The following is a 24,927-nucleotide window of genomic DNA, read 5'->3' as shown; positions in this document are numbered from 1 at the left end:
CAACAACAACAAGCAATTTCCCGGAAAAAGGCCCCTTCGCGCCTTGTGTTCTTGTGCGCCAAACAGTTCGGTTTTAAAACTCTGTTTTCAATTTGCGGTCCTTTATCGTTGATTTAAGACCGCTAAATGTTTAATTAAAAACCTCACGCTAACGCGTTAGACCGCAATATTGAAATCAGAGAAGCTTTATCTTCTAATTCTTCTTCAAACTGGTTAAAGTACCTCCTCATTGCTTTGTCAAACTGTCCCAGGGCAGAATAGGCTCCATGTCTCAAGGCTTTTCAATGGAGCTAATGACGATGGTGTAGTTACAATGTCTAATGGAGCTGATTTTGATCATCGTACCTGAAAGATGTGTGACATCACTTTCAGATCTGACCTGTGAAGGTCCGGGCTAGAATGAACCTTCAGTAACCCATGCTTGTCGTAAGAGGCGACTAACAGGATCGGGTGGTCAGACTCTCTGACTGGGTTGACACATGTCATCGGTTTAGTAATTGCGCAGATCGATGCTCATCTTGTTGATCACTGGATTGTCTGGTCCAGACTCGATTATTTACAGACTGCCGCCATATAGCTGGAATATTGCTGAGTACAGCGTAAAGCTAACCCCACTCACTCACTCACTCACACACTTTCAGATCTGGGTCTCCTTTCACAAAGCAACCTTTACTAAAGTTAACCTTAACTCCCATTCTTTAACATTGCATTAAGGTTACCTTAGTGAGTTACGATCACCTTAGTGACTTACATCACCTTAGTGATTTACGATCACCTTAGTGACTTACGATCACCTTAGTGCTTTGTGAAAGGAGGCCCTGGTGTATAGTGTCTGCCTTGAGAGAGAAGGGTCAGTGGTTCCATCCCTGGACATTCTGTACTCTAAGATGGTATTGCTTGTTAACCTGCCTGGTACTCGGCATTCAGGGGATAAACAGAAGACTGGTTATTTCTGAGTTAGTATCACGGAGGTATTTCGGTAGTATGGTATTTCATTTAGTTGTCACGATAAAACTGACGGTAGTCCAAGGCCCAGTTGCACAAAGCTATCTTGGCACTACGACTATCGTAAGTCTATGTGAGAGTATATGATCATCGTCCGGGTTCGATTGCCCACATGGGTTCAGTGTGTGAAGCTCATTTCTGGTGTCCCCCCATCATGATATTGCTGGAATATTGCTAAAAGCAGCGTAAAACCCAACTCACTCACTATGATCATCGTAACGCTAACATTACTTTGTGCAAGTGTACCTAGTAGTTCAGGGCCCAGTTGCATAAAGCAATCTTAGCGCGCTACAACTATCGTAAGTCTGTGAGAGTATGGGAGTTACGATCTTCGTAACTCTAAGATCGCTTTGTGTAAGTATACCCAGTGGAGCAAGCTAACAATAACTTGGGACCCCCGAAAGGGAGCATTTCCAAACTTGTTCCCTCAGGGGTCAAGCAGTCCGGTGATGTTCATGTATTCTATCCAAGAGTTCAAGAAATGATTGAACTTGACTGTATTCCAGGCAGCCATCAGGCGGACCTGCATCGCACGGACATTCACGCCAGTGCTGCTGGGCACGGCCTTGAAGAACAAGGGTGTGCAGCCTCTGTTGGATGCGGTCATACAGTATCTCCCCAATCCCTCCCAGGTTGACAACTACTGCCTCGACAACTCCAAGGGGTAAGCCTCACCACACACTGTTGTTTAATGTTTAGAAATGTATCTGCCTCAAAGTTTGACATGTACCACAAGGACCAACTCAGAGATAAAAACACGGAATTGTCTCATGAAGATCGTAATACTACTATTATGAAGCGTAGTGTCTGATGTTCACTGTCATTCATTCCATTAGTTTCTCATTTCTTGTTTCTTTCTTTCGGTGTTTTATTCCATTCCATCATGCGTTTCTGTCATGATGTTTTCTGTCAGTCCATGTTTTGTATCATTCTGTTTTCTGTCATTTGTTTTCTGTCAGTCCATGTGTTCTTTCCTTCTGTATTTTTCCATGTTTTCTATTGTTGTGGGGTGGTGGGGTAGCATAGTGGTTAAAGCGTTCGCTCTTCACGCTGAAGACCTGAGTTCAATTGCCCTCATGGGTACAATGCCTGAAGCCCCTTTCTGGTGTCCCTCACAGTGATATTGCAGGAATATTGCTAAAAGCAGCAGAAAACCTTACTCACTCACTCATTCTACTGTTCGTTGTTGTGTATCATTCCATGCATTTTGTTTATACAGGATAGAGAAAGCCGATAAGCTGCTGATGGACTCATCCAGAACATACAACAATCCCTTCATTGGACTCGCGTTTAAGCTTGAGGTAACACCACCTTCTCCTCCTGGTATCTCTTAGTTTCGGCCCACCTCCGTGGTGTAGTGGTTAGAGCGTCCGCCCAGAGAGCGGAAGGTCGCGGGTTCAATCCCCGACCGCGTCATACCAAAAGACGTTAAAATATGGTACTTGTTGGTCCCTGCCTGGCGCTCGGCATTTATGGGTACAACAAGGACTGGTCGGCTCGGAGTCAGTATAATGTGTCTGAGTGGGGTATTCATGCTTCACTGCACTATAAAACAAGCTTCAGTCTGGGCTAGTAGAAGCAGCCACACATACACATACACACGCATGCACGTCGTCATATGAGCGAAATATTCTCAAGCACGACGTTAAACCCAATTTCACCTCACCTCACCTCTTAGTTTCGTCCCGAGAGGTTGCACACTCAGCCCCCCAAAAGCTACTATTACAGGAGTGATGAGGAAGATGGTGATGTACGTGACTCCGAGTGTCACTTTACCAGATAGGATTTATTAATCATAAATACACCCATTCAGTCGTGTTTTCTAATTGCTAACTGTCTGAGACCTCACTCCTGCATTTCCTCCCAGATCTTGCTGTACACCTGGAAGAAGTATTGTTAAATCCAATTCAGTTCATTCAATTCACAAGTTTGACTGAGATTAGGTGGATCATGACAACGATTATCAATTAATTTGTACAATTATTTGTAGGCTGGCCGATTTGGTCAGTTGACGTACATCCGAGTCTACCAGGGCGGCATTAAGAAGGGGGACACCATTATCAACACACGGACACAGAAGAAGACCAAAGTGTCACGGCTTGTCCGCATGAATGCAGATGAGATGGAGGTAGGTTATGTGGGCCAGAGATTCACTATTAAAATAAAACCCTGTTTAGATCCTAACAGGCCCCATTCTGGACTTAATCAGCTGTTAGAGTAAAAGTGAATTTTCCAATTCAATAAATAGGAATACTGTCAAAAACTTCTTTTTTCATTTCACAATGTGACAGTGTTATACCTTTGAGGTACTTTTGCGTACTTTCTGAAAATCTGAGAAAGCAGAGGGACATTTATAATGTTCTTGGCCACTAGCTATGCATAATATAAAGGATGTGAAGTGTACAGCAAAGTTATTTATTTTTCCTCATCCTGACTCTTGAGCTAGGCTCAGGTCATGTGGGACCATTTTGGTGGGAATAAGGGAGGTAATTCAGGGTGAGTGATTGTACGATTGCTTCAGTGAATTGATTAGGATTCAATGTTTCCACTCAACCGTCAAAGGAAAAGGCAGATAAGCAATAAACATGAGTCAGGATAAGTATAAAAATAATAATTTTATCCTAAAATTTACATTTGGAAAATATAAATTTATGTATTATTTTACCTGCAGCAATTTATGCAAACTTTGTATTTTCCATTTTGATGTATACTCAACCCTAGTTTTCTGATTTTACTCAAGAATTCAAAAGTACTTGATATTTAAGTTCTTTGTACTTTGGCTTATTACCCCCGTCGCGCGTTTAGTGTAGTATTATGCTCCGTCCATCCGTACATACGTACGAATTGGAATATCTTAAGATCCGTTGACTAGATTCTTTCATATTGGGTACCTAGGTTCATCACAGTATAACAAAGGTCCCAGTCAGGTTTGGTGACCTTGACCTTAATTTCAAGCTCACAAGGGGACTTTAAAGTTTTACCTTTGTCAGCGAGATATCTCAAGAACCGTTCTCTAGATTTTCTTCATATTCAACGCCAAGCTTTATCTAGGGAAGGTGCAGGGCCCAGTCTATTTAGGTGACCTTCACATAATGTTCAAGATCGTGGTGACACTTTGAAGATTTCAGCATATTAACCTGCATGTTATGCTTGTCAGCGAGATACTGTAATAGTAGTTATTTTCGCATGGGATTAATTTTCGCTCTTTTAGCACAAAAGGATTGTGCGCCAATAATCATACCAAGCAAAATATTAACGGTGAAGTCATGACAAATACTCAAGTAGGAACAACATGCATTTGTTTCTTCTCTCAGATAACAACATCAAAGCAATTATTCCCAATCCATGTTAATTACGTGATCAAACAATGTCAAGATGTCCACAGATGTTCGCCTACCGGTAATTCCCCAACACAATGTACTTACTTCACAGCAATCACTAACATATTGCATCTACTCGCGTCTCGACATGAAGTGTAGTTGACAGTAAATGGATACACATCATACATAGTTTGTTTCACCAGAAGTCATAATTAGTGTAGCTGGACGATCACATGTCAACAAACTGATTTCGCAGTGGAAATAGCAGGATCGCGAGAAACCTCATCGGTGACAGGTTAAATTGTTCCATGCATAAAAACTATCTGTCAATACACCAAAAGCTGTCGCATAACCTTAGTTATGATTATAAATATTTTACATTTATAGAGCACAACCTGCAATGAAAATGACTCAATACTACAATATATTTCTTTTTATAAAACATTAGCTTCAAATACTATCTTTTTAAGATCACTGCATCAGAATTCATCTCGGAATATTATCGGGTACATTTTAACTAAATCACAGGTAGGGGAACGTGTGCACTGCACAGCTGATTGCTATTTGCGCTGTATACAAGACAATTACACATGGTAATTTTAATTCCTGCATATAAGACAATGCCTAGCGAAAACAAATTAGAACTGAATAGGTAAATAATCTTTTATAAATAGCGATGTTCAATTGCAAATTTGACGTCTTTGGTCTTCTTTTGTATGTTCGTTCACGCGAAGTGATACGACTTCAGTCACAAATCACAATGTTGACACAAGTACAGTATAATCCCACCTCTCTCTGATTGTTTTGGTAAGCATGATTCAATTATGGCAGCTAGCTTTGATCATTGCATGTCTATCGGTTGTGAAAACTTTGTGATGGATACCATCACTCAGGTGTTTGAAATGCGCGAAAAAAAGCAGCTGCGCTAACAGGCCTTTTGTGAACTCTCCGCGAAAATTGCACCCGTGAAAATATATACGAATACAGTACCTCAAGAACCATTCACTGGATTTCTTCATATTTGACGCCAAGCTTCATCCAGGGAAGGCGCAGGGCCCAGTCGATTTTGGTGACCTTAACATAATTTTCAAGGTCATGGTGACACTTTGAAGAATTCAGCATATTAACCTGCATGTTCTGCTTGTCAGCGAGATACTGTAATAGTAGTTATTTTCAAGGTCACGCGACACCTGGATGATTTAAGTACGTTAACCTGCATTTTAAGATGGTCAGCGAGATACCTCAAGAACCATTCACTGGACTTTCTTCATATTTGACACCAAGCTTCATCTAGGGAAAGTGCAAGGCCAAGTTGATTTTGGTGACCTTCACTTAATTTTCAAGGTCACAAAGACACTTTGAAGATTTCAGCAAGTTAAATTGCATGTTAACATAGTCAGCAAGATATCGCAAAAAACATTCCCTGGATTTTTTTCAAGTTTGACACCAAGCTTCATCTAATAAAGGCACAGGGCCCAGTCAATTTTGGTGACCTTCACATTATTTTCAAGGTCACTGCGACACTTTGAAGATTTCAACATGTTAACCTGAATTCACTCGATTTTCTTCATAGACTTTCAAGACTTCTCTTGAATCTTATTCAATAACCAATTTCTTTAGTACCACTTTTGCATATTTCATACACTATGACATTCATGTCAAGGTCAAAGTCAGTCTTGAAAATATTTGTGTGTTTGAACAACTAAAGAGCAAGATATCAAGAGAGGTTGACTGGTCATGTTTTTGTTGACATTTAACTTCATCTTAAACTTTCATTACTATTTGAGTTTGATTTGATCATTTGCGGAGGGGGATTATGTCACCTTAGTGACAATGCTTGTTCTTCCATGCATTTATTGATGAACTGACATAATTTTCCTTCAGGATATATCAGAAGCTTACTCTGGAGACATCTGTGCCTTGTTTGGTATTGACTGCGCCAGCGGTGATACCTTTGTAACCAAGGGCAACACACATCTGTCTATGGTGAGTATTGTTTGGTTTCAGAGGCCTAATGTATTTCTAATCCAGGTTGTCATACAAGGCAACTAATGGGATCAGGTGGTCAGGCTCACTTTCTTGGTTAACATGTCATCGATCCCAACTGCATAGATTGATGCTTATGCTGTTGATCACTGGATTGTCTGGTCCAGACTTGATTATTTACAGACCACCGCCATATAGCTGGAATATTGCTGAGTGCGGTGTTAAACAAAAACAAATAAATCTAGTTCAGGTTTTTAATCAGTGGAGTGGATGTCACTATTTAAAATGTCAGAGAATAGATACATATTTATTTAATAGCCAAGTCTGTGATGTGTAATGGTAGTTGCGGTAAATTGGGATGACATCTGGATTTGCTACATTTTTCATGTTGATACTGTATTTAGTTGTATCAATGTTACATTAATCATTAATGAACACGCATTTGATTACATGTTTTAAGATTACCATGGTTAAGATCAACAATAAAAATTATTCAATTCCAGATTAATTATTAATCTGTATATCAGTATATTATGGTGTCTTTTAGTGTGCATATATTTACAATCAGTGACCCCTTCAGTTAAACTGTCCTTTGTTGACAGTTTTTTTTTAATCTATCTTTACTTATTGTTAATCCATAACCTGTTTTAGTCACAATATGGCTGAAATATTGCCAAAGTGACTTTAAATTTTAACTCACACACTCACTCCCTTCAGTTAATGTAATATTGGGATCCTAGGCCATGTTTGTAGTCCCAATATTCACTGCCTGTTGTCTGACTCCAGGAGTACATGTCTATAACTCCAATATTCACTGCCTGTTGTCTGACTCCAGGAGTTTGTGTCTATAACTCCAATATTCACTGCCTGTTGTCTGACTCCAGGAGTCCATGTCTATAACTCCAATATTCACTGCCTGTTGTTTGACTCCAGGAGTCCATGTCTATAACTCCAATATTCACTGCCTGTTGTTTGACTCCAGGAGTCCATGTCTATAACTCCAATATTCACGGCCTGTTGTTTGACTCCAGGAGTTTGTGTCTATAACTCCAATATTCACTGCCTGTTGTTTGACTCCAGGAGTTTGTGTCTATAACTCCAATATTCACTGCCTGTTGTCTGACTCCAGGAGTCCATGTCTATAACTCCAGTATTCACTGCCTGTTGTTTGACTCCAGGAGTCCATGTCTATAACTCCAATATTCACCTCAGTCCATGTGTCTATAACTCCAATATTCACTGCCTGTTGTTTGACTCCAGGAGCCCATGTCTATAACTCCAATATTCACAGCCTGTTGTTTGACTCCAGGAGTTTGTGTCTATAACTCCAATATTCACTGCCTGTTGTTTGACTCCAGGAGTCCATGTCTATAACTCCAATATTCCAACTCCATTCAACTCCAATATTCACTGCCTGTTGTCTGACTCCAGGAGTCCATGTCTATAACTCCAGTATTCACTGCCTGTTGTTTGACTCCAGGAGTCCATGTCTATAACTCCAATATTCACGGCCTGTTGTTTGACTCCAGGAGTCGATGTTTGTTGCGGAACCCGTCATCTCCATGTCCATCAAGCCCCTCAAGCAGCAGGATGTGGACAACTTCTCTAAAGGTATCGCACGCTTCACGAAGGAAGACCCCACCTTCCGGGTACAGTGGGACAACGACATCAAGGAGACCATCGCCTCAGGCATGGGGGAGCTACACCTGGATGTCTATGCTCAGGTGAGGAACATATCCAGATGTTTATGCTCATATGAGAGCTATGTAAAATGTCTATGCTCATGTAAGATAGCGATGGATTGGAGTCTATGCTCATGTGAGACAACTATATGTATGTGTCTATGTTCAGGTGATGACTGTGTATAGGTGTCTATGCTCAGGTGTCTATGCTCAGATATGTGTAGGTGTCTGTATACTCAGGTGTGTATGCTCAGGTGTGATTACTCGTGTGTGCTCAGGTGTGTATGCTCAGTTGTATATATACTCAGGTGTGTAAACTGAGGTGTGTATGCTCAGGTGTGTTGACTCAGGTGTGTATGCCCAGGTGTGTAGACTGAGATGTGTAGACTGATGTGTGTAGACTCAAGTGTGTAGACTCAGATGTGTATGCCCAGGTGTGTAGACTGAGGTGTGTAGACTCAAGTGTGTAGACCCAGGTGCGTGTACTCGGGTGTGTATACTCAGGTGTGTATGCTCAGGTGTGTATACTCAGATGTGTATGCCCAGGTGTGTATGCCCAGGTGTGTAGACCCAGGTGTGTATGCCCAGGTGTGTAGACTCAGGTGTGTAGACTCAGGTGTGTGTACTCAGGTGTGTAGACCCAGGTGTGTAGACCCAGGTGTGTATACTCAGGTGTGTAGGCTCAGATGTGTATGCCCAGGTGTGTAGACTCAGGTGTGTATGCTCAGGTGTGTATGCTCAGGTGTGTATTCTCAGGTGTGTAAACTCAATTGTGTAGACTCAAGTGTGTATGCCCAGGTGTTTGTTTTACTTCAGAGACTGGAGAGAGAATACAATGCCAAGTGTCAGCTGGGGAAGCCTAAAGTGGCATTCAGGGAATCATTGATAGGGGAAGTGGAGTAAGTATTTGCTGAATCATCTGTTTGTTTGATAACTGACACAACGCTAAGAAATACTTCACCTCTATGACATTGACCTTAACATAATCAAGTCTGACCAAACAGTCCTTTCTTTGATGTTGTAAGTAATGATCCACTCCATGTCATCAACCAAGTCCCTGAGTCAGACCACCCAGTTCTGTTGATCTCCTCTCATGGCCAGCAGACATTACTGTGGACTACCAATGTCATCCAAGTCAGCGAGCCTGACCACCCTATTCACTGGCTTGTCTGTAGGGGTAGCCTAGTGTATAAAGCGTTCGCTCGTCACACCGAAGACCCTGGTTCGATTCACCACATGGGTACAATGTGTAAAGCCCGTTTCACTCACTCACTCACCCACTCACTCACTCACTCACTCACCCACTCACCCACTCACCCACTCACCCACTCACCCACTCAAATGGCCAACATGGGTTGCAGAAGATCAATAGTTTGTCAACTCGAACGACATAGGTTTATGGGTACCCATTCTTATATAGAATCTGTAGTCTGCAACCAGACATTATCCACAACCGTCACTTCCAGGGTGGTAGTTTGGTTGGTGGTGTGTCATACCTTAAAGTAACAGATTGTACTTGTGCCTGCTATATTTTGACCAAGTCCTGTGAGTTTCTGTTTTCCGTAGTTGTTGATCAGACAGACAAACTTGCAGGCATTTGTACCTAATAAATAGTACCTAACACCTGCTTTTTTGTTTGTTTTCAGTTTTGACTACTTTCATCGGAAGCAAACTGGAGGTCAAGGTCAATATGGTCGGGTCATAGGTCTCATGGAGGTCAGTGGATTTTAAGTTTCACTAGTGCTGACAATTTGATGGATCAATTAATGTCAATGTCTGTGAACCTCTTCTTTGGTCAGGTAGATAGATTGTCTGCCAGGAGAGCAACAGGTCCATTATTCAATCCCCAGCCATGTAATACCAAAATACTTTGAAAGATGGTTCATCTTGTTACCCTGCCTGGTGTTTAGGTTTCCATAAACTGTGTATGACTGGGGAATCCGTCATAAAACTGAGGCGTGTATGAGGTGAGGTGAGGTGAAATTGGGTTTAACGTCGTGCTTGAGAATATTTCGCTCATATGATGACGTGCATGTGTGTGCCACAGTGAAGCATGAATATCCCACTCAGACACATTATACTGACTCCGAGCCGACTAGTCCTTGTTGTACCCATTAATGCCGAGCGCCAGGCAGGGACCAACAAGTACCATATTTTAACGCCTTTTGGTATGACGCGGTCGGGGATCGAACCCGCGACCTTCCGCTCTCCGGGCGGACGCTCAAACCACTACACCACAGAGGCGGTCAAGGCGTGTATGAGTGTGAGCTAGTAGTGTATAGCTTTATTTTACGAAGATCTATACATTAAAAAACTTTTGATTGGTTAATAGCCAGTGTACATGAAATGAAACCATATTAAAAAAGTTTCACGAATCTCACCCTGACAGATTGCGGCCTTTGACATTGAGATCCAACTCAGATGGATATATCAACTATTAATGTCAACATTATTGGGAATATGATGTGATTTATCTATAAAGTAGAAACAGATATATCCTTAACATTGATATTATTTGGATTAATAACTCCCCCTCAAAACAAAATTTTTAAGCTTACAAGAGTTATGTTACTTTGAATGTTATTCGATAATGTTCGTTATGACAACAATAGTGGTGAGGCGTTTCGCGTCCCATACCGTGGCAGAAAGAAAAAAGTTCCGGAAAACACGGAAAGCACTTTTTAATTCTAACGGGTAATGAATTCGTTAGGCAGCCATTTCATATGGGATGGCACAGCCCATTGCCTCAGGAAATCAATACACAATGCCAATTAGAAAGTGGTCAAATGTAACACAGGTTTTATTTGGGATTACACTTTCGCTGAGAGTGTGGGTTCTATTCCGCATGGGACTCCACCCAACAAAAGTACTAGAATCTGTCCTTTACTGAGAAACTTGGGCAGTTTGAGACATTCCAACCTTTGTCCTTCAGCCTCTCCCCCCAGAAGAAAACACCAAGGTAGAGTTTGACGATGAGACAACAGGGACCAATATACCCAAGCAATATATTCCTGCCATTGAAAAGGTAAGCATAATTCTTCGTATTTATTAAAGAGAATATATATACAGTAAATTTTGGTTGTAACGAACAGAAAGGAACCATTAATTTCAGTTCGATCTAACCATAGTTCGATGTTTGACAAAAAATATACAGAAAGTGGTCGGGCAAAAAACAGTTGTTATGTCCATCAATTTGTTCATTATAAACATGGCTTGCTGTACTCAGGCATATCCAGTAGGGCTGCGCAATATAACCGGTTTACCGGTATTTACCTGTTCAGACATGAAAACGATACGTATTGCGATGTGCTGATCGAAAACGGGTATTTTGACTTGCATTCGGAAAACTTCGTAACACTCGGAAATCTTCGGATATTTCCTTTTTTCATTTGTGCCAAATATTATTCACATTTTTATTTTTAATCATGAATAAAAGTTGTTATTAAAGCTTAATCAAGCCTAGTGATTTTGCTGTGTATTTCCTCAATAAATCAAGCATTACCTCGATTATAAGTAGTTTTTTGTGTAAAAATACTTCACGCAATATATTGCAATACATATCGCAATACATGCTTTCGCATGGAATATATCGCAATATGAAAATTCTCTGCAATGCCCACCCCCTAATATCCAGGACATTATTTTGATGATTTTTCCAAAAATATTTGTCATTGAGTGAAATGAAACATTGTGAAACAAACAAACTGAAACACTCTCACTATATATGCTGAACAACATTAGAAACGCACCACCCATAATACGTAATATCCCTGTCAGACTGAAATGTACCCATGATATCTGAGCATCGTCAGTGCATTTTAGTGTTGTGCGTTTCTAATGATGTTCAGTATATATGATAGTCTTACTGTTTGCTGCAGGGTTTCCGAAAGGCATGTGAGAAGGGTGGACTGTCAGGGCATAAAGTGGCTGGTGTCCGCTTCAGACTCAAAGATGGTAAGCATTTGATGTCTGTTTGTGTCAGCCTTTCTACGTGTTACGTGGTGGAGTAGCCAAGTCTTGTCTGAAGAGAGCTGTCTCTTGTCTGAAGACCAGGATTTGATTTTCCTCATGGGTACAATGTGTGATGTCCATTTTCGTGTGTTCCAGCTGAGATATTGTTGGGTCACTCACTCACTCACTCACTCACTCACTCACTCACTCACTCACTCACTCACTCACTCACTCACTCACTCACTCACTCACTCACTCACTCACTCACTCACTCTGCCTCCGTGGTGTAGTGGTTAGAGCGTGCAGCATGGTATCTCAGTGGGCTAGCACTATAAAACCAGCTTAAGTCTGGGCTAGTACAAGCAGCCGCACATACACATACACATACACACGCATGCACGTCGTCATATGAGCGAAATATTCTCAAGCACGACATTAATCCCAATTCCACCACCACCACTCACTCCACCATATAGCTGGAATATTGCTGAGTGCGGCATAAAACTAAAAACTAAACTCACTCACTCACTCAACCACCACCCACCACCACTCACTCCTTACTCCAGCCATACAGCTGGAATATTGCTGAGTCCGGCGTAAAACTAAAAACAAAACTCACTCACTCACTCACTCAGGCCTGTAAATACTTGGCTCAGAATCAAGTGGAACAACAATACCATGACATCAAGAATCATCATCATAATGAATAATAAGTTTCTAGATTTGTCCGCACTGGAACTGTGCTCCTTGGTTTCACATGGGAGTTAACTCCAACATAACTTCCGGCATTTCTCCAACATCAAGCTGACATACCATAAACTTTACTGACACTCACTCACTATTGCTTGGTGACCCTATTTCTGCATGAAGGGATGTAAGTGATCCTCCTCACCCAGTAAACAATGCTGTATGATGCCCTATGTTACAGGTGCCCACCATGCTGTAGATTCCAGTGAACTTGCTTTTACGACAGCAGCTGAAATGGCTGTGAAACAGGGTGAGTATAATACAAATTGCACAATGAAAAAACCAGGGGAAATATTTTGTACTGTGTGTTGTTGTCCCAAGCTGCAACGCGGAACGGGAGACATTGTATTCAGCAGCGTCTGTACGTCCTGATTCTTGTTAACGCGAAATCTCATGAAATGTTGTATTCAGTGTCTTCAAATTTGGTGACAGCCTCCATTGGGAATTACACAGACACCAGTCGATTTGGGTGACCTTGACCTTATTTTCAAGGTCACCATGATACTTTGACCACTTTTTAAACTCTTGTTAATGTGATATCTCATGCACTATTGCACCCATTGTCTTCAAATTTGATGACAGCCTACATTGGGGGGTTATGCAGACACAAGTGAACTTGGGTGACCTTGACTTTATCTTCAAGGTCACCATGAGACTTTGACCACTTTTCAAACTTATGTAAACGCGATATCTCATAAAACGTTTCACGCAATTTTAGCCTCTGAGCTGAAGAATATCTTGCCTTTTCTTACGGATTTGATGTCAGGAATGAACATAACAGGTATCAGTGTAGGGTAGGGTAATATGGGGTGGGGTACCTGGCTAGAAAATTTGGACCCGTCCCAGCCCCAATACACACTGAAACTGACAGTGGATATGTGCATCTGAATTTACACATTCAAATCTACTATATTCCTGAAATATCTTTAGAGTTAAGAGAAGATTCTGAGAAGTGACCATGACTAAAAACTACATCACACAAAGGTATCTTCTTTGTGACCAACGGATAAAAACTAGTAAATATGTTATGTTTCATTCTTTTTTAGCGTGGGGGACATTGCCATCCTCGTTAGGATAAGAAAGCCACAATAACTTGGTGCGCCTAGTGGCTGCAAGAGTTGTATACTCCCCAGGGAGTTGAGATTGATAATGCGATGTGCCGTTGAGATTGACATCCAATGATCGAGGGAAAAAATACCAGCGCCTTGAGCATGCACTAGTGCGTGGATATGTGCGCTATATAAATATCCTATAATAATAATAATAATAAAAAATAATAATGTCAGTGGCAAACACTTGTTTATATTGACAGCATACTCCACTTGATGAAATCTGTACCAGACAATCCAGTGATTTGTTTTTGTGAGCCTTGATCCATACTGCCTCGATTCAAACACCATCTCTGAGTCTGGCAGCCAAATCCATGAAATTTTGTTTTTGCTGGGTACTAATTCTAACCTGGAATAAAAATAAAAACTTGACATTTGGTATTTTCATCAATGGGAAGAATTATTGACAATTATCAATATGAATAGTGTGTCATCATTCTTACTTCCATAAGCTGTTGCGATGAAATAAAGTTTAAAATTTTTTACTCAGATGGTTCACACTTGGTCTTTATTCATGGTCTGCTTCTAAATTATGTTCAGGATGCTGTTTTATAAGTAATCCTAGCCTAAACATGTCACCACTCACCAGTCAGGGCTCGACTAAAGAGATGTTATCTTACTTGCACTGGGTGCAAGCCAAGATAAAAACCTACTTGCACCAGCCCAATTCCAGTTGCACTGCTTTTATTGGAATATGTAATGAAAGAAATATGCTATTGAATTATTTCGATGTTTTATTCAGAGGATTACCCACTCCAAAATTGACTTGCACCTGGTGCAAGTTAAACTAATAACAAGGTTGCCCTTTGTAATATTAGGTTGCACCAGTGCAAGTAACAAAGCACTAAATCGAGCCCTGCCAGTGATGCGAAATATGTTGATTTCCTTCAGATTTTTTGTTTATATTTGCTCAAACCTATACTCCGATACTTGTCGATAATTGATCAATCTTCAGTTAACGATTATTGATCTCTACAATCTATATCGATAGCCAGCCCTACAGGTTTAAAGCTAACACATGATGCATTAAACCCTATATACCCACACTGATACTGCACACTGCAACTTCTGATATGAAAGGTTAGAGCGTCCGCCCGGAGAGCGGAAGGTCGCGGGTTCGATCCCCCGACCGCGTCATACCAAAAAGACGTTAAAATATGGTACTTGTTGGTCCCTGCCTGGCGCTCAGCATTAATGGGTACAACAAGGACTGGTCGACTCGGAGTCAGTATAATGTGTCTGAGTGGGATATTCGTGCTTCACTGCGGCATAGTATCTCAGTGGGCTAGCACTATAAAACCAGCTTCAGTCTGGGCTAGTACAAGCAGCCGCACATACACACGCATGCACGTCGTCATACGAGCGAAATATTCTCCAGCGCGACGTTAAACCCAATTTCACCTCACCTCACCTCTGATAGTAAAGTATGTGAAGATTGAGCCAGGTGAAACTGTTCAGTGTTGATGCCTCTTCCAGTGTTTGCCGACGGGAACTGGACTATTCTGGAGCCAGTCATGATGGTGGAGGTGAACGCACCCCGGGGAGTTCCAGGGTTCAGTCATGGCGGCCCTCAGCAAGCGCCACGCCCTCATCACGGGGACTGATGCTATAGAGGGGTACTTTACGCTGTATTGTGAGGTAAGGGTGAACTTTCAGTTGTCATGGTGACTGGGACAAAATGGAGACTCAGGGGTCTAAGAGTCATCAGATAGTGTTCAGAGTTGATTCCCACAGTCCACCTGGGAGCCAGGATGATATCGGTTTGTCTTGACCTCATATTTGTGGGTTTCTCCGAAGTTGAAAGCATCTAGTCCCTCAACTCGTGAACATCCAGTTGTAGTCACAATAAGAGCTGTGATTTGCTGTACAGAGTCGTAATCACTTGCCATGCCAGAAACCAATGATCATGTTGTTTCTTTAACGCTTCAGTCTGCAATATTACAGCTAATTGACTGTTGTCTGTTAATGAGGACATCAGGACTGGATAATCCATTGACAAGAGAAACATTCTAGGAAATTACATGCATCAAGTTAGAGGCTTTCAAGCAAGTTGTTGTGGTAAAACAGCTCTGAATATTTCCCAGCCTGTAGCATGATGGAGTTTGGTGGGAGTGTGTTTGTGCATGTCGGGATCCCGTTAAATACCTCCTATACAAACATAAGTTACTGAAGACCTATGGGCTCAAGTTCTACATTTTCCCTGATTCCAAGTTTGCGAACACTATTCTTTGGTTTCTCTGAAAACCAAAATCATGTCAAGCTTTCTTGAATATTAAGCTGACACACTGTGACAAAACTGTACAGTTCAAATCCACATTAGCCTAAGCTCACTTGCTCACTCACCAGAGGTTGAATTTTTAAACTTATCCTATCTCACGGTATGCACCTCTCTTCTTCTTCTCCGACCATGTGTGGAAACGTGCTATAGGCTAAGTTGAATCAAAAGTTATCTGGCCTCTGACCCCGATAGGACTCCAAGAGCAGTATATAAATATACAATTTATAGTAAAATTTTCAATTTTGCTATATGTAGGCACTTGTCAAATCCACTTGTCAAATTTCTGTTCAGAGAGTTCTGTAGACAGTTTCATCTTCCAGGTTCCTCTGAATGAAATGTTCGGGTATGCAACAGAACTGAGGTCGTTGACCCAGGGCAAGGGGGAGTTCACCATGGAGTACAGCCGCTACTGCCCCGCCCTCCCCGAGACCCAGGAGGAGCTGGTGCTGGAGTACGAGCAGGCGCAAGGGGGACATGGGGACAAGAAGAAGAAGCGGAACTGATGACGTGGATCTAGGAAATGTATATATGTGTGTGTGTGTGTGTGTGGTATGATAGGACAGACTGAGATGAGGGGCGGTGGGGTAGCCTAGTGGTTAAAGCGTTGGCTGGTCACGCCGAAGACCCGGGTTCGAATCCCCACATGGGTACAATGAGTGAAGCCCTTTTCTGGTGTCCTCCGCCGTGATATTGCTGGAATATTGCTAAAAGCGGCGTAAAACCAAACTCAGTCAGTCAGTCAGACTGAGATGACAGACTTTGGTTGGCCAGTCCAGGTGTGTGTTGGCTCTAGAGTAGGCATGGTTCACAGACTTGTAGCTGGTCTGTTTAGAACTTACTGAGACGGATTCGTTGTTGACTTTGAACGGTTCTCCTTTTACCCAGCTTTACTAGTGACCACTGAAGGAGCATGTTTAATCTGGATATACTGGAGACTTCAAGGAGCACAAATTATGCAACTGTATTGGTGACTTCAGTATAGGGCACCTGTTATGAAGGTATACTGTAAACATATCGAACAGACACTTGTTACGAAGGCAAACTGGAAGGTCATTGAAGGGGCACCTGTTGCACTACTATATTGTTTCATGCGGAGAACTGTTGATATGTAAACAGGGTGGAAAAAGGGGATGTCGTGTCAGGCAGTTGCAGATGAGTCCTTCCAAATGTGATCAATACATCAAGTGTGAAGTGTTTTATGTACCTGGACAATGAAATGGGATGTGGACAAGGACAGCAGTCAGTCTGGGAACTTGCCTCCATGTTGGTTTGCACATGATATATAACTGGTGTGAGCATACATATTGCTCATAGACTGGACTCTCTCATTTGCTGTTGTCAAGATTGATTGGGTATATTTGATTTAAACAACACACACTGGCCTAGTTTTTGGACAGAAGCACACCAAGCTGAAATTTCTTCTTTCAAAATAAATTTGTGTGTCATTCTCCATGAGGGATGGATGTACATCACTGACAATCATTATTGCTGCAGTGGAAACAGGTGGTTCTGTTCTCAGTCACTTCATTTCACTGAGTGGAGTTGCTTCCCTTGGAAATGCCAGATGTCAATGAACAGGGGTTCGAATCCACTTTTACCACAATGTATAATGCCCCATACCCATACTCACAAGTTTCGCTGAGGTGTTAAACGTCTGAGACCTGCATAATCTAGGACCTCCCGTCCACATTAACGTGACATGCCATAATATGATTGCAATACTGCTGAGTTTTTCGAGGTACCGTGCAGCACATAGTACCACACAGTAACAGGCTAAGACCATGAGTATGTATGTTTGTGTATTTGTGTTTAGATCCACTCGTCACATCCTTAGTCATTGTATACCATATTTCAGAAGACTGTTGACATGATGCAGATTAAGAATCTTAGACCAGTCCTGTAATACTTTGTTCCTGTTGTCTGACCATGTAAAGGCCGAAAGCATCAACTCACCAGGAAAACAACATAATATGATAGTAGTCACTTGGAGTGTCTTTCATTTCTAAAACATAGCTCGTCACGCCGAAGAACCGGGTTCGAATCCCCACATGGGTACAATGTGTGAAGCCCATTTCTGGTGTTCCCCCGCCGTGATGTAGCTGGAATATTGCTAAAAGCGGCGTAAAACCAAACTCAGTCAGTCAGTTTAAAACATAACTTTAACAAGACTGAACAGCTAAATATTTGCTTAACATTAGTGAATAGTTGCTATGAGAGCAGCATATCATGGAGGGGCTTGTAGTTCGCTATTCAGTATGTTCCTTTAGGTAGGCCCATACTGTAACTTAAGTTGTATGCCTCTTTCGAGGGTAATACGGTCTGATGTATGCCTCTTTGTAGCAGTGTCACCTGAGCCGGCAAGCGAGTAACATATTTTCCAGTTGTCACCCTCCTGGAGGGGTGACACAGAAACTTGTTAAAGCGTCATCGACCAATGAAATTAAAGTATTTTACATGAAGGGAAGATAATATAATCACAGAACCCATGAAATGTTTTACTTTTGACATCAGACTTTCATACAAGATTTTGAATACTGAAAACAAGGTTAAGTTCAAGATGGTTTACATTTAAATATGCATGAATGTAAACATCAGCTTTCTCACTCCAGTAAGACCACAATCCTACAATCACATCATCATCCTGGACATTCATGGAATCAAGTCTTTGTTTTGCATTTACATGTTTAGGAATATGAGGGGTGGTGGGGTAGCCTAGTGGTTAAAGCTTTGGCTTGTCACGCCGAACACCCGGGTTCGAATCCCCACATGGGTACAATGTGTGAAACCCATTTCTGGTGTTCCCCAGCCGTGATGTAGCTGGAATATTGCTAAAAGCAGCGTAAAACCAAACTCAGTCAGTCAGTCAGTTTAGAAATATGAAACCATGGACACTGTGGTTCCTATGAAGTTTTTGATGAAATGATTCATGTCTTACTTCATGACAATGTCTTCATCACCATCCTGACATGTTATCACAGTGCTATTGGTTGTTTGTAAATATTACAAATCATGTATGATAAAATATTTATAACTGTGAACAGATTTTTACTGAAATAAAATAATTGTGTATATCGTGAAAATAATATTTTTTGTGATTATTCTGTAAGTGCGTGTTCATTGCAGCACTGATATACATGACCCGTGAAGATCCGAGTCAGAATTGGTCTCCAGCAACCCAGGCTTGTCATAAGGCGACTAATGGGATCGGTTGGTCAGGCTCGCTGATTTGATTGACACGTGTCATCGTATCCCAAGTGCGATCAATGCTCATGCTGTTGATCACTGGATTGTCTGGTCCAGAATCGATTATTTACAGGCTGCTGCCATATAGCTGGAATATTGCTGAGTGCAGCGCTAAACAATTAACCAACCAACCAATCATTGCTGACTTTGGAACATTGTATCAATATGAGGGCAGTCTGTAAATATTCGTGTCTGGAGACAGACATTCCAATGATTGGTTAGTATCTAACAATCCATGGGTAAAAAGACAATCATTTAAGTCGCTGGCTTTAAAACATTTTCTTATAGTAAATATACATATGATAAAAAGGCAATGCCGAAGAATTCAATTATTTATTGCATTAAAACCTGTCCATAGCTTACAGTGCAAAACAGACACATGAAAACAATGTCCAACATCCCAACAGTATACCCCTAGAAATACGACAACTTGCTTTTCTAACAATGAGTATGAACCAGAACAGGTGATTTCACTGGAAACAGTACTGTGCAAATAACCATGTTTCTCAATGTTACATTGAAAAAATAACATCATTTGTGTGGAAAAGTTATTTCCTTTTTATTCATAAACTGAATGGAAAGAGCTGATTGTCTAGTACTAGTGAGATTATCATATATTGGTAAAAACAGACCAGTCATTTATTATAGGTTGGATGCATTAGTGTGAATGCTGACCCTCTCCGATTGGTTGTGCTATATTTTTATGACCTTCCCCATGTCCTTGAAAAGACTAAATACAAAAGCACTTTTATTGTCAGATTATGTGTTTTTGGACAGCAATGTTTTTCTCGCTATAACGAGACAAATACTCAAATGATGACGTGTTTAAGATAAAGTTGTCTTCAATAAGTTATTGACGAGTTTTACAATTGGTACAATTACGATAATCATGAAAATAATAGCTTCTCTCAAGCTCATGAAAACCCATATCACAAGGAGAGTATGAATATTTTCATGACCCTCTGATCCACCCACCCCTACAATAATGGACTGGGCCCTTATAACAATCAGTAAACATTTAAATTGATCATACGGCAAACGTAGAGAGAAGATTGCTGCATGGTTAATACATCACCCCGTCACACAATCCACCACCCCGTCACACAATCCACCACATGCAAGAGGACCAGGCGGAAATCCAGAATAGATACAGGCCCTAATGAAAATTCAATCCACATGTAAGTTCATGGAGCTGACAAATGAACCATAAAGATGGCAAACCCATCATCAGATTCTGGCACAACTAAGGGAGGCAAATCTTGCAGCTTTGTCTGACTGAGCCAGCCACACTCCTGCATGTGATACAGATATAGATGCATTCCTATCATCATAGTGAGTCAGTGAGACACATTAGCACTCTTATCCCAGCTGGATCAAGGCGGGGAACACCAATACCTTACTTCTCACACAGTAAACTGACGTGGGATAATCTGCCATACATACAGTACAATTTGGTAGGCTAGAAATGTTCCAATGACAAAACAATACTAAATGGTAACTTAAGTACATACACATTAATACAGAAAGATTGTGAAACTATTGAACATCAACAATATCCTCCAGGTACAAAAATAATGGACACTACAAGTTTCCTCACGTAAGGGCCTGTTTTTCTTGATCAATGCTGAAGTCTGGAATATTCCAACTTCTGTATTCACAGTAATAGGCAGTCTTGTTACTTATAAAATTAGCAAAAGGACTGGCAGTAGTGAGTGAGTTTAGTTTTGTGCCACCTTCAGCAATATTCCAGCAGTATCATGGTGGGTGATGGGCTTCACACATTTCACCCATGTGGGGAATCGAACCCAGACCTTTGCAGGGACAGGTGAATGCTTTAACCACTAGGCTACCCCCCCACACCTTTGCAGAAATGAAGGCACTGGGACCTAACTACAATGGAACTAGTAACAAGACAATTGTAACATTCTGCAAGGAACGATGGGCTGTCATGTAAATTGGGGACCTATTCTGTCCTGGATCAACCAGAGAGACAAGGGTTACTATGGTCCTATTCTGTCCTGGATCAACCAGAGAGACAAGGGTTACTATGGTCCTATTCTGTCCTGGATCAACCAGAGAGACAAGGGTTACTATGGTCCTATTCTGTCCTGGATCAACCAGAGAGACAAGGGTTACTATGGTCCTATTCTGTCCTGGATCAACCAGAGAGACAAGGGTTACTATGGTCCTATTCTGTACTGGAACACCCAGAGAGACAAGGGTTACTGGGGACCTATTCTGTCCTGGAACACCCAGAGAGACCAGGGTTACTAGGGACATATTCTGTACTGGAACACCCAGAGAGACAAGGGTTACTATGGTCCTATTCTGTACTGGAACACCCAGAGAGACAAGGGTTACTGGGGACCTATTCTGTCCTGGAACACCCAGAGAGACAAGGGTTACTGGGGACCTATTCTGTCCTGGAACACCCAGAGAGACAAGGGTTACTGGGGACCTATTCTGTCCTGGAACACCCAGAGAGACAAGGGTTACTGGGGACCTATTCTGTACTGGAACACCCAGAGAGACAAGGGTTACTGGGGACCTATTCTGTCCTGGAACACCCAGAGAGACAAGGGTTACTGGGGACCTATTCTGTCCTGGAACACCCAGAGAGACAAGGGTTACTGGGGACCTATTCTGTACTGGAACACCCAGAGAGACAAGGGTTACTGGGGACCTATTCTGTACTGGAACATCCAGAGAGACAAGGGTTACTGGGGACCTATTCTGTACTGGAACACCCAGAGAGACAAGGGTTACTAGGGACCTATTCTGTACTGGAACATCCAGAGAGACAAGGGTTACTAGGGACCTATTCTGTACTGGAACACCCAGAGAGACAAGGGTTACTAGGTACCTATTCTGTACTGGAACATCCAGAGAGACAAGGGTTACTAGGGACCTATTCTGTACTGGAACACCCAGAGAGACAAGGGTTACTGGGGACCTATTCTGTGCTGGAACATCCAGAGAGACAAGGGTTACTAGGGACCTATTCTGTGCTGGAACATCCAGAGAGACAAGGGTTACTAGGGACATATTCTGTACTGGAACACCCAGAGAGACAAGGGTTACTGGGGACCTATTCTGTCCTGGAACACCCAGAGAGACAAGGGTTACTGGGGACCTATTCTGTACTGGAACACCCAGAGAGACAAGGGTTACTGGGGACCTATTCTGTACTGGATCACCCAGAGTGACAAGGGTTACTGGGAACCTATTCTGTACTGGAACACCCAGAGAGACAAGGGTTACTGGGGACCTATTCTGTCCTGGAACACCCAGAGACAAGGGTTACTGGGGACCTATTCTGTACTGGAACACCCAGAGAGACAAGGGTTACCTGGGACCTATTCTGTACTGGAACACCCAGAGAGACAAGGGTTACTGGGGACCTATTCTGAACTGGAACACCCAGAGAGACAAGGGTTACTGGGGACCTATTCTGTACTGGATCAACCAGAGAGACAAGGGTTACTGGGGACCTATTCTGTACTGGATCACCCAGAGAGACAAGGGTTACTGGGGACCTATTCTGTACTGGAACACCCAGAGAGACAAGGGTTACTGGGGACCTATTCTGTACTGGATCACCCAGAGAGACAAGGGTTACTGGGAACCTATTCTGTCCTGGAACACCCAGAGAGACAAGGGTTACTAGGTACCTATTCTGTACTGGAACACCCAGAGAGACAAGGGTTACTGGGGACCTATTCTGTACTGGAACACCCAGAGAGACAAGGGTTACTGGGGACCTATTCTGTACTGGAACATCCAGAGAGACAAGGGTTACTGGGGACCTATTCTGTACTGGAACACCCAGAGAGACAAGGGTTACTAGGGACCTATTCTGTACTGGAACATCCAGAGAGACAAGGGTTACTAGGGACCTATTCTGTACTGGAACATCCAGAGAGACAAGGGTTACTAGGGACCTCAGTACTAATACTTGAATCATTCCTTCAGACAAGGTCCCAGTAAGATCAAGTTTGAGTGCACAAGATTTATTGACATCAATCTTATACTGTATACCATTCCACATTCTCGTGTATATAAAAAAATCTGGGACAAAATATCGAGATTCAATCAAAAGAAAAAACAACAGCACCAAAATAATACTGCAAAAGCAAAATACAGCTGCATATGAAAATAACATAGATTACCATGGTTACAAAAATATGCATACATCCCTTCATAGCAACAGGAAATACTGCATCAAACATGAGGACACACAATCAGCTATCAGTGTGACCACAACTTTCTGGGACAATAAACATGGCAGGATGGGGTCTGTTCTACCCCTGAATCGTTAACACTAACATACACAAACATATCAAATCTTGGAACCATATAACAAATTTAACCATCACCAGTTGTTCGGATATTTTTGTTGTGTTTTCTTCTAATATTTCTTTTCATAAAAGAATTATCCAAACCCGTGACAAATTGAAAAAAAATAGCACCATAAACAATACATCGTGCATTCAAACAAAAAAACATATTTACAAAACTACATATACTGAAATAAATCACATGTATTCAGGAACCACAACTACAGTAAACATCAGTAAAACAGTTTTACTTGATCTATAAATTTTACGCCCTTTTAGCAAACTTTCAATTCAGGAATTGAAAACCACAACTGCAAAAGAAATACTTCATACACCGTTGAATACAACATGTTTCAACAACAGCAGTTTAGCATGAAGTATATTGCTTGTTATTAAAGGTGAAGTATATATGTCATATATCAAGTACTTTGCAATATTGAGTTTGATAACTGGGTCTTCTGATTACAGTAGTGTAACAAACTTCCAAATATTTGGAAAGATGTAGAATTTCTGTTTTATGAATACCTCAAATGGCAATACGTTAAGCAAACAAAAGAAAATAATATCCATTTTTGATATGGGGTCATTGAGAAACTTGAGAAAATCACTATGATCCTTACTTGATGTATGTTCAGGACAGGCTAGCAATTCCCTATCATTATCAGTTTTAAAACTTCGAGGATGTATGGTTATGCATGTTTTATTGTGAAACTTTCTTCAGAATTTCAATCCGAGGCCCACTAAATCTTTCTTCAGAATTTCAATCCGAGGCCCACTAAATCATTCTTCAGAATTTCAATCCGAGGCCCACTAAATCTTCTCTTTTTTTCACAGTAGGGTTGTTACATGGACCCGTTGGCTTTTACTTGTATTTTCAACAGTGGTATCAATTATATGGTAATATTAGTAAAATCTAAATATTTTTTATATTTGTATACTTATCCTGCACTACTTACTTCCTGCACTTATTGCTTACGGTTCTACGTCTTTTAACATCGTCTGTCAAGCCACGCTTTTCGAGCCGTAAGTAATAAGTGCAGGAAGTAAGCAGTGCAGGATTAGTTAAAAATATATATTTTATAATGAACAGACTGGCAAACAAACAGGGGACATTTTCAACGTTGATGCATCAATGACAAAACCAATGTCTGATGCAATTCCCTATTTTAATTGTATCATGCCTTCTCATAGTTTCCATGTGAACAAATGACTAGTCTTTGTGTTTAGGATGGGTGCTACCAGTCCAGCAAGATGTGCTCACCTTGAGCA

General features: G+C 41.5%; 1 protein-coding gene and 2 long non-coding RNA genes across 3 annotated transcripts in view; 2 read left to right on the top strand and 1 right to left on the bottom strand.

The window, feature by feature from the left end:
- The window catches only part of LOC124277040 (elongation factor G, mitochondrial-like), a 34,052-nt gene extending 16,645 nt beyond the window's left edge, over positions 1-17,407 (top strand). The window contains 13 exon segments of the mRNA XM_046712694.1: positions 1,512-1,669; positions 2,225-2,306; positions 2,996-3,133; positions 6,210-6,311; positions 7,841-8,035; positions 8,810-8,892; positions 9,640-9,709; positions 10,926-11,018; positions 11,872-11,947; positions 12,873-12,941; positions 15,277-15,341; positions 15,343-15,438; positions 16,399-17,407. Of these exon segments, the coding sequence (XP_046568650.1) occupies positions 1,512-1,669; positions 2,225-2,306; positions 2,996-3,133; positions 6,210-6,311; positions 7,841-8,035; positions 8,810-8,892; positions 9,640-9,709; positions 10,926-11,018; positions 11,872-11,947; positions 12,873-12,941; positions 15,277-15,341; positions 15,343-15,438; positions 16,399-16,581 (1,410 nt within the window). The 3' untranslated portion in view covers positions 16,582-17,407.
- A 2,233-nt stretch (positions 17,408-19,640) lies between these two features.
- LOC124277046 lies at positions 19,641-23,136 on the bottom strand. The gene is made up of 3 exons (XR_006898727.1): positions 22,633-23,136; positions 21,555-22,319; positions 19,641-21,284 (listed from the first exon to the last, which is right to left on the bottom strand). It is a non-coding gene; the product is annotated as an uncharacterized LOC124277046 (long non-coding RNA).
- On the top strand, positions 23,106-23,289 carry LOC124277047. Its single transcript, XR_006898728.1, has 2 exons — positions 23,106-23,205; positions 23,259-23,289. It is a non-coding gene; the product is annotated as an uncharacterized LOC124277047 (long non-coding RNA).
- Positions 23,290-24,927: the final 1,638 nt, after the last annotated feature.

This window comes from Haliotis rubra, unplaced genomic scaffold (genome assembly GCF_003918875.1).
Source record: "Haliotis rubra isolate DU_JTF1 unplaced genomic scaffold, ASM391887v1 Scf217, whole genome shotgun sequence".
Taxonomy (NCBI): Eukaryota; Metazoa; Mollusca; class Gastropoda; order Lepetellida; family Haliotidae; genus Haliotis; species Haliotis rubra.
This window is presented reverse-complemented; position numbering and strand designations above follow the sequence as displayed.